General features: G+C 40.8%; 1 protein-coding gene across 1 annotated transcript in view; it reads right to left on the reverse strand.

Annotated features, from left to right (window-relative positions):
- Window positions 1-983: 983 nt before the first annotated feature.
- Window positions 984-19,734, reverse strand: part of LOC124284569 (adhesion G-protein coupled receptor V1-like) — a 140,003-nt gene continuing 121,252 nt past the window's right edge. Inside the window, 15 exon segments of the mRNA XM_046720662.1 lie at window positions 984-2,000; window positions 2,940-3,134; window positions 3,543-3,664; window positions 5,366-5,523; window positions 5,674-5,788; window positions 7,876-7,957; window positions 9,703-9,846; window positions 10,166-10,270; window positions 10,679-10,883; window positions 12,259-12,362; window positions 13,025-13,105; window positions 14,024-14,084; window positions 14,690-14,773; window positions 18,210-18,386; window positions 19,170-19,277. Of these exon segments, the coding sequence (XP_046576618.1) occupies window positions 1,722-2,000; window positions 2,940-3,134; window positions 3,543-3,664; window positions 5,366-5,523; window positions 5,674-5,788; window positions 7,876-7,957; window positions 9,703-9,846; window positions 10,166-10,270; window positions 10,679-10,883; window positions 12,259-12,362; window positions 13,025-13,105; window positions 14,024-14,084; window positions 14,690-14,773; window positions 18,210-18,386; window positions 19,170-19,277 (2,020 nt within the window). The 3' untranslated portion in view covers window positions 984-1,721.

Here is a 19,734-nt window from a genome sequence, read left to right on the forward strand (position 1 = left end):
AGGCATCCATAAAGTTACAAGTGCCAAGTTTTCTTCATTATCAACCTACTCAGACCTATTGACAACTGTTGCATATGTTCATGTGAGACCCTATGTACCCAAGTGACCCTTCAACAATGACTCCCAAGTATACATTGGTGAGCAATCTTACAGTTGTAGGATAACAGCTTTCACTGCTCTGCCCACTCAAATGGCTGATCATGTGTGAGCATAAACAGTCTGTCTAGATATGATAATGCAATACTTATAGCTGAGTAACTGATTGTTGTTTTACACCACAATGAGCCTGCGACGTCTGGGACTCGCTGGAGACCCGATCAGACTGACTAGTGATGATGAGATCATTTGCTATGGCCAGTATTATAACCATTCAATCATTTAAGTTGGCTCTTATGAAAGGTTTTGGGTACTGGGCACCCAGTGTCCTCACAGGATGCATGTGTCTGAGAAAGGTTTTAGCTATAGTCTGTTGGGCTCAAAATTGGACCAATGAATTGCAATCTAACTCGAAAACAACTAAACATAGAATACTCAATGAAACGCTAATCATAACATCAGACCAACTCCGTGATTTATTTGCAGAATTTATGGCCTAAAAATATAAAAATTGTTAAACAAACTATCATTAAATTTTTTGACAAAGTTCACTATTTGTTATGAGGGAGGACTGCAAAGGGAGGAACAGCCAGGTGTTCGCCGAAAAGCATGCACATATGCAGACAAAGTCATTGATTCATTAACCTGTGCTGTGCCGTTTCCATCCTTTTTTGCACACCTGGCTGTTCCTCTCTTTCCACCCCTCCCTCGTAACAAATAGTGAACTGTGTCAAGATTTTAATGATAGTTTGTTAAACAACTTTTTAATTTTAGGAGATAAATTCTGATAAAAAAAAAGGAAAAATTGCAATTCATCATTCCGATTTTGAGCCAAACAAACTATAATGATTATCGATGACAGGTTGGCAGGCTAGATAGGGTATCTAGATAGGGTACTGCCACAACAGAATCTCCACAGGTATCTATAGTGCCCTGACTCTACGTATGTACAGTATGAGAGATGGCTACGTCCATAACTACAGCAACTAGGCAATGTGAGATAAAGCCACATGTAGTTAACATAACAATACATACAAAGGGATAACATGACGTCCATTAAACAAGGGTACAAACCAACATCATTGAACCAGGTAACAAGACAATACATCAACAGATCAGTCAGCATGACTGGTTACATGTTCACCAGTTATGTAATTTCAAAATATTTGGTGAGATATTCAACATTAATGACTGACCAGATTCTTATTCATGCTAAAAAGATGTACAGAAAGGAATATTTCTTGTCTTCAAAAGATTATTTCTGACATTTGAAAAATATATGTAACAACATATCAAAAATACATGATGTGCAAACACATTTCAAATTGAGGCCTTTTTCATAATTGGTTGACAAATTTAAAAACATCAAAGATTGTCAAAATATGAATGATGAAAAAGCAATGTAGATCTTTTATAAATCAAGTTAATAGCAGGAAGAAATATTTTTTTACATTTTTATTTCATGAACATTTTCCAAACTTCAGAAAGAAAACAAATAAGAAAATCAGCGCCTTGTGACAAGATAGTTTCTTTGTGTGTACAGGGATTGGCATGTTGAATCCAGAACATCTAGCTTTGTGTAATTCCTAATGTGTCAGTAAGTACAAAAAGCACATTAACAACATTTATAAGTGTGTGTCTGCGATATCTATTCTTTTTGTTTCGTATCTCTCAAGTCTGTCGGACTGAACAGACAAATTATCGGCACCATGTGACACCTCGCTGGGGGCAAAACTTCCCCCTGCTTTTAATGCATATAACAACTCGTCAAAGTCCCGATCTTCCATGTCGCTGTGTGACGGTCCGCTGATGATGGATACAGGAGGGTTGATGTAAACTTGAGATGGAAGAGCTCTTTTCACAGTCATCTGACTTCGTGGGCCAATGGAATCACGCTCCCATGCCTGAAAAAATGTATGATACATTATGGGATGTGTTAGAATGAGTTTAGATCATCTAAACCATTATCATTTTTTCGATTATTTTCCATCACTAAATAAGATACTGCTATGTTTATACTGTTGGGAAAACAGAGCCAAAACACATTAATATTTTATAGGATTATTATGAATCAAAGGAAATTCACAAGGTTTGTCTAATGGACAGTGTCTGCCCCAAGAATATCAGTTTGGTGGTTCAATCCATTGTTAGCAGTTGATACTTGTTTCACTGGTTCTCAATACATGGACTGGTCAGAGTGGATTATCCATGGTAAAACTGCAACATGGTATCTCAGTGTACTATCAGTAAGTTGATAGTTACCCCATTTGTACCTACCTCTTGTAGACGGGGTATAACCTTATTACTACTGGTGTAGAAGGCAGATTACCCTATTACTACTAACACAGAAGGGAGATTACCCCATAAGTACCTACCTCTTGTAGACGGGATATAACCCTATTACTACTGATGTAGAAGGGAGATTACCCTATTACTACCAACCTCATGAAGAAGGGAGATAACCCTATTACTACTGATGTCAAAGGGAGATTACCCTATTAGTACCTACCTCTTGTAGACGGGATATGACCCTATTACTACTGATGTAGAAGGGAGATTACCCTATTACAACCAACCTCATGAAGAAGGGAGATAACCCTATTACTACTGATGTAGAAGGGAGATTACCCTATTACTACCAACCTCATGAAGAAGGGAGATAACCCTATTACTACTGATGTCAAAGGGAGATACCCTATTAGTACCTACCTCTTGTAGATGGGATATGACCCTATTACTACTGATGTAGAAGGGAGATTACCCTATTACAACCAACCTCATGAAGAAGGGAGATAACCCTATTACTACTGATGTCAAAGGGAGATTGCCCTATTAGTACTTACCTCATGTAGAAGGGAGGCCCTTGAGCCCTTAAAGCTGGCTGGGCCAGGTGATGGCTGATAGTGGTAGTGTGGTACTGCCGATGGGTGGATGGAGTCAAAGTCATTGATGCTGACGGCATAGCTTGCCTTGTGAGTGCTGTAGTACGGCATACACGGGTTGCGGAGGATTCCGTAGACAATGAAGGTAAACAATCCCTAGAGCAAGAGGAATCATAGTGAATGAGTGGTTGAGGGAGTTAAGTTCTACACTGCTTTGAACAGTATTCCAGATATATCATGTGAGCTTGATGCCGGATGAAAGTGGTGCAAGTCTCATTTAGCATTTTGGTGAAACACAGAAGCAGGCATGATGTTGACAAACTAGAAATGTTCCATGGTGAAACCAGGATTTGAGCACATAATTATAGGTTACTGGCACACCCAAGGACACAACAGTGAATTGTGGCATCTCGTGACTGGCCCACCTGTATAGTCTCCTTCATCATAGTGACTAGACTTTAAGTTTGCATATGGCTGAAGAAAACATTTGCTATTTAGTTTCATCTTTAAACATTTAGCATGAGTATATTTGCAAATCAATGTGAAACTAACACAACGCCTTACCAGTATGAGAATAAACACACAGAACAGGATGATCAACCACAGCTGGCCATACACCATGTGTAGCCCAGCCCACAACCAGGTGAATGCCAGCAAGCCCCACATGAGCAACATCAGCTTGATCTCTGGAAACAAACAGGACAGTTAGTCCCCATACTAGAGCATACACTGTGTACATGTACAACAAGGTAATGTACCACTACCCAATATCACAGGGATATGTAAGTGCAGCATCCAATTACTGAAAACTAGACTGATCCATCTTCAGGCCTGATCCATTACTTTGGGTATCTTTCACACAAGCCACATGTTTCTCACCTTCACTAGTTTGCATATAAGACTGGGTCTTCAAGTTCATGATATGTGTGGACATCAACAGATTCATGCTGGAATTTATCCTTGAGAGAGGAGGGGAGAGAGAGAGAAGGGAGAACAAACCATCCCCTCTGGATCTGCCCCAGGATCCTTTTCTATCCCCTCTAGGGCACACTCTGTTGTAACCCAGTCTAGGACTCACCCACACCACTGCGTCCCCCTAGGACCAATCTTTTTCTATCCCCTCTAGGTCACACTCTGTTGTAACCCAGTCTAGGACTCACCCACACCACTGCGTCCCCCTAGGACCAATCCTTTTCTATCCCCTCTTGGTCACACTCTGTTGTAACCCAGTTTAGGACTCACCCACACCACTGCGTCCCCCTAGGACCAACCTTTTTCTATCTCCTCTAGGGCACACTCTGTTGTAACCCAGTCTAGGACTCACCCACACCACTGCGTCCCCCTAGGACCAACCTTTTTCCATCTCCTCTAGGGCACACTCTGTTGTAACCCAGTCTAGGACTCACCCACACCACTGCGTCCCCCTAGGACCAACCCTTTTCTGTCCCCTCTAGGGCACACTCTGTTGTAACCCAGTCTAGGACTCACCCACACAACTGCGTCCCCCTAGGACCAATCCTTTTCTGTCCCCTCTAGGGCACACTCTGTTGTAACCCAGTCTAGGACTCACCCACACCACTGCGCCACCCTAGGACCAACCTTTTTCTATCTCCTCTAGGGCACACTCTGTTGTAACCCAGTCTAGAACTCACCCACACCACTGCGTCCCCCTAGGACCAACCCTTTTCTGACCCCTCTAGGGCACACTCTGTTGTAACCCAGTCTAGGACTCACCTACACCACTGCGTCCCCCTAGGACCCATCCTTTTCTGTCCCCTCTAGAGCACACTCTGTTGTAACCAAGTCTAGGACTCACCCACACCACTGCGTCCCCCTAGGACCAATCCTTTTCTATCCCCTCTAGGGCACGCTCTGTTGTAACCAAGTCTAGGACTCACCCACACCACTGCATCCCCCTAGGACCAACCTTTTTCTCTCTCCTCTAGGGCACACTCTGTTGTAACCCAGTCTAGGACTCACCCACACCACTGCGTCACCCTAGGACCAACCTTTTTTATCTCCTCTAGGGCACACTCTGTTGTAACCCAGTCTAGGACTCACCCACACCACTGCGTCCCCCTAGGACCAACCCTTTTCTGTCCCCTCTAGGGCACGCTCTGTTGTAACCCAGTCTAGGACTCACCCACACCACTGCGTACCCTCTAGGACCAATCCTTTTCTATCCCCTCTAGGTCACGCTCTGTTGTAACCCCTCTGGGTCTCATCCACCAACTGCGTACCCTCTAGGACCAATCCTTTTCTATCCCCTCTAGGTCACACTCTGTTGTAACCCCTCTGGGACTCATCCACCAACTGCGTACCCTCTAGGACCAATCCTTTTCTATACCCTCTAGGTCACACCCTGTTGTAACCCCTCTGAGACTCACCCATCCTGTTGTATCTGCCCCTGTAGATGTCATCATAGGACTCCCACTGGCCAGACATCTGGAAGGCCTTGATGAAGACAACGCACACCACGAGAAGGATGATCAACACTGGGACAATGACACCACCCAGAGCAGCATACGGGTTGGTTATGAAGCACCTGTAAAATCATTCTTACAGTTGAGTGGACAGACAGATATAGTCTTACTACTAGTATATAGATATACATATGTCTTACTACATATATACAGTTATACATAGTTTACTACTAAATAAAGAATTATGAAGCATTTTGTAAATTGTTACTCACATTTCACTGTTGTTGTTAACATCTCCGTATATGAAGTCCATAGGCAATGTATACACATACTTATACAGGTTGTACACTATTGCATAGAAAACTCCTACAATCAACAACGGCAGCCCTGAAACAATAACAGATTGGATCAATGTTGTGCTGAAGTAGGTAGGAATAATACCATTTTAAATCTATGCTGTCCTCAAGAAGGATTATTACCATCCTAAATCAATGCTGTCTTCAAGAAGAATTACTACCATTCTAAATCAATGTTGTCCTCAAGAAATTATTACCATTCTAAATCAATGCTGTCCTCAATAGGGATTATTACCATTCTAAATCAATGCTGTCCTCAAGAAGGATTATTACCATTGTAAATTAATGTTGTCCTCAAGAAGGATTATTACCATTCTAAATCAATGCTGTCCTCAAGAAGGATTATTACCATTCTAAATCAATGCTGTCTTCAATAAATTATTACCATTCTAAATCAATGTTGTCCTCAAGAAATTATTACAATTCTAAATCAATGTTGTCCTCAATAAGGATTATTACCATCCTAAATCAATGCTGTCCTCAAGAAGGATTATTACCAGTGTAAATTAATGCTGTCTTCAAGAAGAATTACTACCATTCTAAATCAATGCTGTCTTCAAGAAATTATTACCATTCTAAATCAATGTTGTCCTCAATAAGGATTATTACCATTTTAAATCTATGCTGTCCTCAATAAGGATTATAACCATCCTAAATCAATGCTGTCTTCAAGAAGAATTACTACCATTCTAAATCAATGCTGTCTTCAAGAAATTATTACCATTCTAAATCAATGTTGTCCTCAAGAAATTATTACCATTCTAAATCAATGTTGTCCTCAATAAGGATTACTACCATTCTATATCAATGCTGTCCTCAAGAAGGATTATTACCATTGTAAATTAATGTTGTCCTCAAGAAGTATTATTACCATTGTAAATCAATGCTGTCCTCAAGAAGGATTATAACCATTGTAAATTAATGTTGTCCTCAAGAAATTATTACCATTCTAAATCAATGCTGTCCTCAATAAGGATTATTACCATTCTAAGTCAATGCTGTCCTCAATAAGGATTATTACCATTCTAAGTCAATGTTGTCCTCAAGAAGGATTATTACCATTATAAATCAATGCTGTCCTCAAGAAGGATTATTACCATCGTAAATTAATGTTGTCCTCAAGAAATTATTACCATTCTAAATCAATGCTGTCCTCAATAAGGATTATTACCATTCTAAGTCAATGCTGTCCTCAATAAGGATTATTACCATTCTAAATCAATGCTGTCCTCAATAAGGATTATTACCATTGTAAATCAATGCTGTCCTCAATAAGGATTATTACCATTCTAAATCAATGCTGTCCTCAATAAGGATTATTACCATTCTAAATCAATGCTGTCCTCAATAAGGATTATTACCATCCTAAATCAACGCTGTCCTCAATAAGGATTATTACCATTGTAAATCAATGCTGTCCTCAAGAAGGATTATTACCATCCTAAATCAATGCTGTCCTCAATAAGGATTATTACCATTCTAAATCAATGCTGTCCTCAAGAAGGATTATTACCATTGTAAATTAATGTTGTCCTCAAGAAGGATTATTACCATTGTAAATCAATGCTGTCCTCAAGAAGGATTATTACCATTGTAAATCAATGCTGTCCTCAAGAAGGATTATTACCGTTCTAAATCAATACCAATAACAATCTGAATCAACGACACCTCCAAATGTATGTCAGTTTGACATTAATTTGTTAGTTTACGCACAAAATGAATGACAGGATCAAGATGTGCACATTTGTATCATCAGTATGTCAAACTCAGCCCATGTCTTGTGACTGACCTCCTCCACAGGAGTTAATGTTAACCTTCTCTGCTATCAGTGATATTCCAGCCATATAACAACATCCTGCCAATAATCAGGTCCAGTGGTTGATAGTATAAGCCCTAGGATCCATGCTGCCGATTACTTATTATCAGGTCGTCATGCCTGTCCAATCTCAACTGTGTGTTAGCTCTTATCGACAATCATGGGTCCTGAAGCCAGATGAACTTCAGGCCTAGGATGGAACGCACTTCACAACTGACCTTCATTTAGCTATGCTTCCTTGGTCCTTGGCTATCTATATAACAGTACTGCCAACACAGCTAGTGATCAAGTCTACAACTTACCCCATCCGAGGAAGAAGAAGAGAACATATTTCCTCTCTGTATGCTCATCATTCATTACGAGGAGTTTCCACAGGTTCACAGCCTGAAAGATAATCAGTGGGACAATTGTATTTACTACACTTAACCACCCAACGCCAAGGTAACACACCCAGCATTGACTGAAGTACTCTCACCTACATACAATGAGAAACAGTTGCCTGGCAGATAGCAGCTGGGAGACTTCTCAGCTTGGAAACAAATCACATATATCAAACTGCAGTGAACCTGAGTCAGATTATGATACACCGGTAGCTAGACAATTGTTACCAGTGTCTCCTGGAGAACTGAGACAATAATGCAAGAACAGCCCACCTGTAGGTAACGAGATTCTTACCAGTGTCATGATCCAGGTGAACTGAGATAATAATGCAAGAACAGCCCACCTGTAGGTAATGAGATTCTTACTAGTGTCATGATCAAGGTGAACTGAGCACTGAAGAAGTAATGCAGGAACACCTCACCCATAGGTCACGAGATTCTTACCAGTGTCATGATCCAGTGAACTGAGCAGTAATGCGGAACACCTCACCTGAAGTAATACCAGTGTCATGCAGGAACACCTCACCTGTAGGTCACGAGATTCTTACCAGTGTCATGATCCAGGTGAACTGAGCAACGAAGAAGTAATGCAGGAACACCTCACCCGTAGGTCACGAGATTCTTACCAGTGTCATGATCCAGGTGAACTGAGCAACGAAGAAGTAATGCAGGAACACCTCACCTGTAGGTGCAGGAACACCTCACCCGTGAGAGATTCTTACCAGTGTCATGATCCAGGTGAACTGAGCAACGAAGAAGTAATGCGGGAACACATCACCTGTAGGTCACGAGATTCTTACCAGTGTCATGATCCAGGTGAACTGAGCAACGAAGAAGTAATGCAGGAACACCTCACCCGTAGGTCACGAGATTCTTACCAGTGTCATGATCCAGGTGAACTGAGCAACGAAGAAGTAATGCGGGAACACCTCACCCGTAGGTCACGAGATTCTTACCAGTGTCATGATCAAGGTGAACTGAGCAACGAAGAAGTAATGCATGATCCAGGGAACACCTCACCTGTAGGTCACGAGATTCTTACCAGTGTCATGATCCAGGTGAACTGAGCAACGAAGAAGTAATGCGGGAACACCTCACCCGTAGGTCACGAGATTCTTACCAGTGTCATGATCCAGGTGAACTGAGCAACGAAGAAGTAATGCGGGAACACCTCACCTGTAGGTCACGAGATTCTTACCAGTGTCATGATCCAGGTGAACTGAGCAACGAAGAAGTAATGCAGGAACACCTCACCTGTAGGTCACGAGATTCTTACCAGTGTCATGATCCAGTGTGAACTGAGCACCAGTGTCATGATCCAGGTGAACTGAGCAACGAAGTAATGCGCGGGAACACCTCAAGTCACGAGAAGATCCAGGTGAACTGAGCAACGAAGAAGTAATGGAACACCTCACCCGTAGGTCACGAGATTCTTACCAGTGTCATGATCAAGGTGAACTGAGCAACGAAGAAGTAATGCAGGAACACCTCACCCGTAGGTCACGAGATTCTTACCAGTGTCATGATCCAGGTGAACTGAGCAACGAAGAAGTAATGCAGGAACACCTCACCTGTAGGTCACGAGATTCTTACCAGTGTCATGATCCAGGTGAACTGAGCAACGAAGAAGTAATGCAGGAACACCTCACCTGTAGGTCACGAGATTCTTACCAGTGTCATGATCCAGGTGAACTGAGCAACGAAGAAGTAATGCAGGAACACCTCACCCGTAGGTCACGAGATTCTTACCAGTGTCATGATCCAGGTGAACTGAGCAACGAAGAAGTAATGCAGGAACAGCCCCATGATGATGCACCTGTAGTTGTTGTCAGTGGTTGAGGACACAAGGATGAGCTGACTTTTACTCAGGTAGGCCGATAGCACCATGCAGAGCTGGAGAGGAAATAGGACAGGCTAAAGTACATGTACTGACAAATGAATGATCAATCAGAGCAAACTGTGATTTGAACCCATTGCCAGCATATCCTGACAAGGCCAAGGGGTGCAACTCTGCACAGAGAATCATGATGCTGACCTCTACCGAGTCTTTGGGACTTGATGTGTCCATTATGGACTTAATGAGCAAGTTGACCTTTGTGCCACTCTCAGGAATACTGTTTTCATTTTCTTAAATTTGACAACAGAATCAAACCCAGGACTCGAGCATGACAAAGACTGTACTTCATGTTGGGCTACTGGAGTCCGTCCTTACCAGAGTGGCAAAGGCAGCAAACAGAAGATGCATGAACAGACTGGCTGATATCATGGGTTGTTGGAAGCAGACATGATGGAGGACTATCACAATCAGAAGACATGCCTGGAACACAAAGCAAGGTATTGATAAACATTCATACACACAGACATACAGTCACATACTCAGACCTACATGTGTGTATGCAGTAAACAGACGTACAGTCACATAAACAGACAGAGTAATATCAATATACATACTGTCACATACCTTGACATACAGTCACCTTACAAACAAGATAGGTGTATATGATTGTCTTACATAGATGACCAACATGTAAACAGGCTGAACTGTATCTCAGCTAACTCCAGTCAACAGGAGTCAGCAATGAAGGTACTTTGGCCAACTCATCATACCACCTACACCTAATTAAAGACTTTTCATAAATAATAAAAGATTGATGCCCTTCATTTACGGAATATGACAGGGTGTTGTTTTCACTTAGGCCAGCTGACCGGTAGAATGTGTACCTACCATACAAATAGCACAGCAGATGTAGAACCACAACTCGTAGTACACCAAGCCAGGGTCCATTGTTTTGGCGATCACAGAGTAGCTAGTCATGTGGTTACACGAACATCCCACAAAGTCCTCGTCTCCCAGAGTCACAGCATTCGTCACCTTACATGCATCTGTAGGATTCGTCCACTTGGTTGCAGTCTCATCGAAATACACACACCTGTAGTAAGCCGAGGTTAAGTAAAGGTGTTACTAACAGATCATCACTATGCAACTCTACCAGAGCATCCTTTCAAATCAATAGTGCAACTCTACTAGATCAACATTCTGCAGCAATAGCACAACTCTTCCTGAGTATCACTCTGTAGCAATGTTGCAACTCCACCAGATAATTCTGCAGCAAAAATGCCACATTATCAAGTAATTCTGCAGAAATATTGCAACTCTACCAGACTATCAATCTGCAGCAAAAGTGCCACATTATCATGCAATTCTGCAGAAATATTGCAACTCTACCAGACTATCAATCTGTAGCAAAAGTGCCACATTATCAAGCAATTCTGCAGAAATATTGCAACTCTACCAGACTATCAATCTGCAGCAAAAGTGCCACATTATCAAGTAATTCTGCAGAAATATTGCAACTCTACCAGACTATCAATTTGCAGCAAAAGTGCCACATTATCAAGTAATTCTGCAGAAATATTGCAACTCTACCAGACTATCAATCTGCAGCAAAAGTGCCACATTATCAAATAATTCTGCAGAAATATTGCAACTCTACCAGACTATCAATCTGCAGCAAAAGTGCCACATTATCAAGTAATTCTGCAGAAATATTGCAACTCTACCAGACTATCAATCTGCAGCAAAAGTGCCACATTATCAAGTAATTCTGCAGAAATATTGCAACTCTACCAGACTATCAATCTGCAGCAAAAGTGCCACATTATCAAGTAATTCTGCAGAAATATTGCAACTCTACCAGACTATCAATCTGCAGCAAAAGTGCCACATTATCAAGTAATTCTGCAGAAATATTGCAACTCTACCAGACTATCAATCTGCAGCAAAAGTGCCACATTATCATGCAATTCTACAGAAATATTGCAACTCTACCAGACTATCAATCTGTAGCAAAAGTGCCACATTATCAAGCAATTCTGCAGAAATATTGCAACTCTACCAGACTATCAATCTGCAGCAAAAGTGCCACATTATCAAGTAATTCTGCAGAAATATTGCAACTCTACCAGACTATCAATCTGCAGCAAAAGTGCCACATTATCAAGTAATTCTGCAGAAATATTGCAACTCTACCAGACTATCAATCTGCAGCAAAGTGCCACATTATCAAGTAATTCTGCAGAAATATTGCAACTCTACCAGACTATCAATCTGCAGCAAAAGTGCCACATTATCAAGTAATTCTGCAGAAATATTGCAACTCTACCAGACTATCAATCTGCAGCAAAAGTGCCACATTATCAAGCAATTCTGCAGAAACATTGCAACTCTACCAGACTATCAATCTGCAGCAAAAGTGCAACTCTACCAGTCAGACAAAAGAGCAGACTGCTATGTGTCTGACTTACTCTGCTGTAGATGTGGACACCCGACGGTCGGGACTGTGGACCTTGAACGTGACAGGATCTTCTGAATATCCTGAAGACTGACCCTTGATGCCGATCGATATGACCTTTGAAAGGAGAGCAAATTTAAATCAATGAGTCAAAAGTGAACAGGTTCATATCTATAGCCTAATTAGGCAATCCAGTCAAGGTCGTTTTTTGCATAAATGGTTGAGGTAGGATAAGGCCACTCGAAATGTACTGTTTGACATTTGTGAAAATCATGAGATATGTTCAAATGACTACCCGCCATTTTTCTTCCTTCTGGTATGTTCAAGTACACAGGCATTGCTAAAGCAGCAAACCGGATGAGTTTTCCAGTTTCAAGAGAAAATCAAAGAACTAACAAGTCCATGACCCAAGATGAAATGTTTGCCATCTGTTTTCATGCCCAGACAAAATCAGCTTGCATTACAAAAATCACAATAACACAAGGAATGTTTCCCACAAAACTCTAAAATCAACCTTTTCAATATATTTTAGGCTTACAAATACCATTCAAACCAAACATTGGTTGTTGTCTAGGTTTCTTTCTTGTGAACAAATTTGTTATGACCATTTCTGAACATTTTGCTCATTCTTGAATTATGAAGATCCTGTGAACTGAAAGAAAGCCCTCACCATACCTTCTCCTTCCTACCTCCACAGAACTGCAGTACCCATTTAGATTCCTCATATATACAAAAAGATAGGGATTTGAGGTCCTGTGTGACAGGTTGTGCCAGCTTACCTTGCCGTTCAGTAATGCCGTTGGTGTTTCTGTCTGGAACCAGAGGTCGCTGTTGTATTCTATGAAACTTACATCCTTGCACTGGAAAACACAGATGTACAGGTAAATGCTTTGGTGTTTTGGATGGATTTTTCACTATTTGTTTTGACATACTGAAGTGGTTTTCCTCTTCCATGTTCATGAATATTCCTGAGTAAACTAACAAACAGCAGATGTAGACCAGCCAGAAGTTAAAATCAATATACATTCAACATATACTTGTAGCTTGGGCTGCAGTACACAACAGTGTGGATGAGTATATGGAAGAGATTACTTTGGAGGTGGGGTACCTTGTTGTTTAAGTGTTTGCTTGTCATGACCAAGGCCTGGGTTAAATTCTCAATACAAGGACTATGTGTAAAGCCCATTTCTGTGTTCTCCACAGCAATATTGCTGGAATAATGCTAAAGTGACATAATATACAAACCCCTCACTCCTTTCAATGAAGAAAGACACATACAGATCTTGGCCAACCACAAATCCCTAATAATGTAAAGTTTCTTTAATTCGACCCGTGAAGGTATGGGTTAGAATATTGATTTTCAGTAACCCATGCTTGTCGTTAGAGGCGACTAACGGGGTCGGGTGGTCAGGCTTGCTGACTTGGTTGACATGTCATCAATTCCCAATTGCGCAGATCAATGCTCATGCTGTTGATCACTGGATTGTCTGGTCCAGAGTGGATTATTTACAGACCACTGCCATAAAACTGGTATATCGCTGAGTGCGGCGTGAAACTAAACTCGATCTGCGTAACTGGGAATAGATGACGTGTCAACCAAGTCAGCGAGCCTGACCACCCGATCCCGTTAGTTGCCTGTTACGACAAGCATGGGTTTTAGTGAAGATCAATATTCTAACCCGGACCTTCACGGGTCGGTTCAGATGGAAGTATCTACACTTAATATTGCTTCCTCATCCATAGGCACTGGAAACAACAGATGCTTGTAGATAGCATACCTCTTTTCCTGTGGAAGGCATATTGGGTATCTTGTTTGGAAACTTCAATTCATCACTGCGCCTAAGATGAAATAAATCGCAATGATTATAATTATGGCTGCTGCCGTCTTTAAATTCAGACAACAAAATGGTTTGGAGACACAATGTTTACCACATTGTGTCAATGTTAATTTAAAAATTCCTGTCTATTTAAGGTGAGGTGAGGTGAAATTGGGTTTAACGTCGTGCTTGAGAATATTTCGCTCATATGACGACGTGCATGCGTGTGTATGTGTATGTGCGGCTGCTTGTACTAGCCCAGACTGAAGCTGGTTTTATAGTGCTAGCCCACTGAGATACCATGCCGCAGTGAAGCACGAATACCCCACTCAGACACATTATACTGACTCCGAGCCGACCTGTCCTTGTTGTACCCATTAATGCCGAGCGCCAGGCAGGGACCAACAAGTACCATGTTTTAACGTCTTTTGGTATGACGCGGTCGGGGATCGAACCCACGACCTTCCGCTCTCCGGGCGGACGCTCTTACCACTACACCACGGAGGCGGTCTGTCTATTTAAGCAAGCATGAAACAGTTTACATTACAGTATACATTACAGTATACATTAACAACCATGTGATACTGGTACTCAAGAATCTATATTCCTAATAATTAAGATACTCACTGTCCTGTGAAGCTGAATCCTGTCAGGGTGTCTATAGGGATTCTCCCAGCCGACAGTTTGACTGTGTTGCACTCATAAGATACTCTGTAACGAAACAGACCAGGAAATGTCACACCATTGTCATTGTATCTACAGCACTGTTCTTCAACTCATGTAGCAGAAAGATCATGGAAATGAATGTATTTTACATAATTATTACCTACGAGGGCGAACATATCGGGGTTCATATTTTTCATACGATGCCCTAGGGCAACATATCACTTTGTCATGGTGACGTGACGTCATGAACAAGGCTATGACGTCACGTTTCTTCTGTGACGTTGCGTTCTACATGCTCCGACGGCGGGTAGCCAGCCTGTTTGAAAGTAGATTCAGGTTTATTTTCCTCAATTTGACGACTTCGGTAATAAACAGAATATTATATTCGTGCCCATATCATACTATGTTTACGACACTCATGCCTAAATATTGGTATATCCGACTCGTGTCGTAAACATAGTATGACATGGGCTCTCATATAATATCCTCTATTTATTGCACTGTTTTAATCTATATCATCCCATCCCCTGATTCAACATTTAAATGTCCCAGCACCTATTACAGTATTAGTCAAAATAATCTTGATACCCTTCCATACAAGAATAGAGAGATGTAACATTTACTATAGGTCAAGGCAACAAAATTATCTATGTCTTCACAAACTTGACCAGGTTTCAGCGAATCTGACTTTGAAATACCCTACAACATTTAGACTTATCAGGTATGTTCATTTGGAAAGGTTGGCAAAGGCTACACGTGTTTACAATTTATTTTCTTTGTGGACCTTGGACCTCAATGATATAACGAAGTTCAACATATATGATATTTTTAATTATTACTTGCCCGTGGAAGATACTGCAGTGTAATATTTTTACGGCAATATTACACTACTGTAATACCGCTAGACATATGATGTCATAATGGTTACAGTTATGACATCACAATGCTAATGCCTCTGTCGCAATGGTATAAGACCTTGCTTGACTCGCAGAAAATTGATATGAGAGTCATCACACTGTAGGCAGTTTCTATCAATTTATGTTTCTAGAGTAATAAACAGAATACTATACTCGCTTGAAAAAAACAATAATAACAAGAAGACAAAGTCATCAATATCCCCCCGCAATGGCAAAATACTCTTCATGATTATGTCTACGAGTTATGATTATGTCAAATATTTAGGTGTGTATATAGAGAAGTGGAAGGAGAGTATTGAAAGGTTTTTTAAAGTTCTGATCAAGAAAGGAGCACTATCACCAATTTCAGTCTATGTCAAACTTGTTGCCATGGAAATGCCAAAAATATTTTATTCAGAATTCCATAACTACCAAAAGGCATCAGTACACTACCAGATCTATCTATGTGCCAAGTTTGGTGAAGAAATAGTGAACGGTTTTAGAGTTCTGCTCCGGAAAAGAGCACAACCACCAATTTCAGGCTAAGTCAAACTTTTTGCCATGGAAAAGCCAAAAATATTTTATTCAGAACTTCTAAACTACCAAAAGGCACCAGTACACCACCAGATCAATCTATGTGCCAAGTTTGGTGAAGAAATAGAGAACAGTTTTAGAGTTCTGCTCTGGAAAAGAGCACTACCACTAATTTCATTGTAAGTTGAACTTGTTGCCATGGAAACGCCAAAAATGTTTTATTCAGAATTCCAAAACTACCAAAAGGCACCAGTACACCACCAGATCTATCTATGTGCCTAGTTTGGTGAAGAAATAGTGAACGGTTTTAGAGTTTTGCTCCGGAAAAGACAAATGTGCACGCACGGACGGACGCACGCACGCACGGACGGACGCACTTACGCACGCACGGACGTCCATTTTAATACCCCCCGAAAAACGCGTTGATGCGGTCCAATACCAAACTAATGTTCTAGCTATACAAAATGTACTGTTAGTATACAAGCCATCAGACTGCAAACACCATTGATTATGAAAACCTAAACAACAAAAGTGCTGAGGGAGACCAGCCTGCACATACACATTCAGACAACCTGCTGCCACACTCGGCCTTGAAAACATGTCACTGAGTACCTGTCAATATGTCATTGATGTTTAAACTTATCATTATTCTGTTGACTTCATGAATTTATCTAGAATTCTAAACTAAGCTTCCTGGGATGCAATTTGGGAAGATGTCAAATATTTTGTTCAAATTGGGATTTTAGTTAAGTTCTCATTCATTCATTCATTCATTTATTTCAGATTGATTGACTGCAATTATATCATTTTAAGCATAAAGACTGTCAAATTAACAGTGAAATACAAGCTATCTCTAGGAAGCTGTACATTTTGTTATTAGGTGTTACATGAATTATTGAAGTGTAATATCCAGCTGTTTAGAATACCGTTACACAGTCATATGACTGACCAGATACGAAATGACAATAAACAGTAATAGAACACACGTCATGAACTTTATTAGTGAGTGAGTGTCACGCTGTATTTTTACTATAGTGAACTATGACCTTCACCTGTGTCAGAAACTTAAAACACTGAATCTTCCTATGTTTTGTCCATGGGTCATACCACATATACTTCAAATCTCGCCAATTAACAGACAGATGTAACTTCCTTCCAGTGCCTCTGTGACACTCTCACTGGTACTACACAAGTAAATGAGGTCAACAAAGAGGGAAGTGTCATACTGGCTCTTTTTGATCTACTTCAAAGTCAAATTTCAATTTGCTTAGAGCTTTAAAAGAAAAGTCCATGGCCCAAGATGACATTTTTTGTCACATGTTTGCATTTATTTTATCAACATCTGTGACAATGAGCTTGTGTCAACCGCTATAGAGGGAAGAACTCATGAAGAGATGAGTGAGCTTTTAGTAATATTCTAGCAATGGGCTTCACATATTGTGTCCATGTGAACTCTTTAACCACTGGACTCCACCCCCTTCCCCTTCACAGAGATGCAAAGTACTTTACTTCTTATTTGTTTTCTAAATCTACCAGTTGCAGACATTGATGATAGTATATGTGTAACACATCTCTCTATTTGACTTAAAAGTAAGGACATACAAATGCAAAATGACTTATAAGGGGCTTGCCTTAAGGCCAAATAAAAAAATGTTGTGGTTCTAATTACACCTCTTTAAAATTTAGGGTAGGTAGGTAGGATTTTTTTTTTAACATATATTTTTAGAAGTAAAGTACAAACTAATAACACATTTATCAATGTATAATTGTTTATTCCATCAAGGTTTCGGCCATCATGTCAACTTTCTCTATCACAATGACTGATGTCTGTCGGTGCCAGGAAAAAAAAATGGTATCTAAAATCTTATTTCATTTATACTGCTTCCAAAATTAGGGTCACCACCAGAATTCAAGGGTCGGTCAGGTGATCGGAACCACAACATTTTTGTTTTTTTTTAGGCCTAATGAACCCAGCTCACACACAAAGTCCCCACTTATACCCTGAGAGAAACAAGGACGGCATGCCCACAGTGGTTGATGATGTTACTCACAGTTTCCCAACATCAGGGTGAGCTGGGTCCAGGCAAGGTGCACCCTTCACGAGAGTGTATGCAAATGCTTCCAGGGACTTGGCCAAGGAGTATTTCCCCTTCCTGGCATCTGTGGCTCCGGGCTCCATCAGCTTGCAGTACAGGCCCAACGTGCGCGTGATCACCTCATCTGAGAGTCTGGAGGGAGAGTGAGGGAGAATGAGTGAGTGAGTGAGTTTAGTTTTACGCCGCACTCAGCAATATTCCAGCTATATGGCGGTGGTCTGTAAATAATCGAGTCTGGACCAGACAATCCAGTGATCAATAACATGAGCATCGATCTGAGCAATTGGGAACCGATGACATGTGTCAACCAAGCCAGCAAGCCTGACCACCCCGATCCCATTAGTCGCCTGTTACGACAAGCATAGTCGCTTTTTTGTGGCAAGCATGGGTTGCTGAAGACCTATTGTACCCCGGATCTTCACAGGTCAGAGAGAGGGAGAAAGGTTTACCACTACCATGACAAGTATTTCAGTTACATTACAGCATGGCAGCTAGTCTAACACTGCTGTGAGTGGAATGTCATAAAAATCGTGATTTCGTTGAAAACATATTTAGACTAATGCTTGGTCTCCGAGTATATATAATTTAAAGAAACAAATAAGTCCATTTTAATTGAAAAGGAGCCCCAGTGAGATGAGAGATTCAGAGGCACTTGAGCAAATCCAGACTGGCTTCATTCAAGGCTTTACCATTGTTGAAAGGGCTGGGTGGAATGGAAATAAAGCAGTTCAGTGATTATGAGACAGACTACATGACAGCTGGATGGTGGACTAAAGCCTAAAGGGATGATTGTAATGTACTAACATATGTAACCAACGGTTGTTGTTTTTAGTCACTTGCTATTTATTTTAATCAAAATGTGTATAAGGAATTGTGATTATAACAGACTAAAGTTAGTGGTACATAGTGACTCACTTCCTCTTTTCTCCTTCCTTTGTGATGCTGGACAGGGTGTCCTCTATCAACTTTATGGTGTTATCATCCAGGTCATCTCTCACTATGGTGTCCAGCTGGGCCAGGGTACTGTGAGCATGGAAAAATATGTTGTGGTGAACAAACATCAGAATGTTCAAACATGTCCTCATCAACAAATATCAGAATATTCAAACATGTCCTCATCAACAAACATCAGAATGTTCAAACATGTCCTCATCAACAAACATCAGAATATTCAAACATGTCCTCATCAACAAACATCAGAATGTTCAAACATGTCCTCATCAACAAATATCAGAATATTCAAACATGTCCTCATCAACAAACATCAGAATGTTCAAACATGTCCTCATCAACAAACATCAGAATGTTCAAACATGTCCTCATCAACAAACATCAGAATGTTCAAACATGTCCTCATCAACAAACATCAGAATGTTCAAACATGTCCTCATCAACAAACATCAGAATGTTCAAACATGTCCTCATCAACAAACATCAGAATGTTCAAACATGTCCTCATCAACAAACATCAGAATGTTCA

Source organism: Haliotis rubra, unplaced genomic scaffold (assembly GCF_003918875.1).
Source record: "Haliotis rubra isolate DU_JTF1 unplaced genomic scaffold, ASM391887v1 Scf34, whole genome shotgun sequence".
NCBI classification, from domain to species: domain Eukaryota; kingdom Metazoa; phylum Mollusca; class Gastropoda; order Lepetellida; family Haliotidae; genus Haliotis; species Haliotis rubra.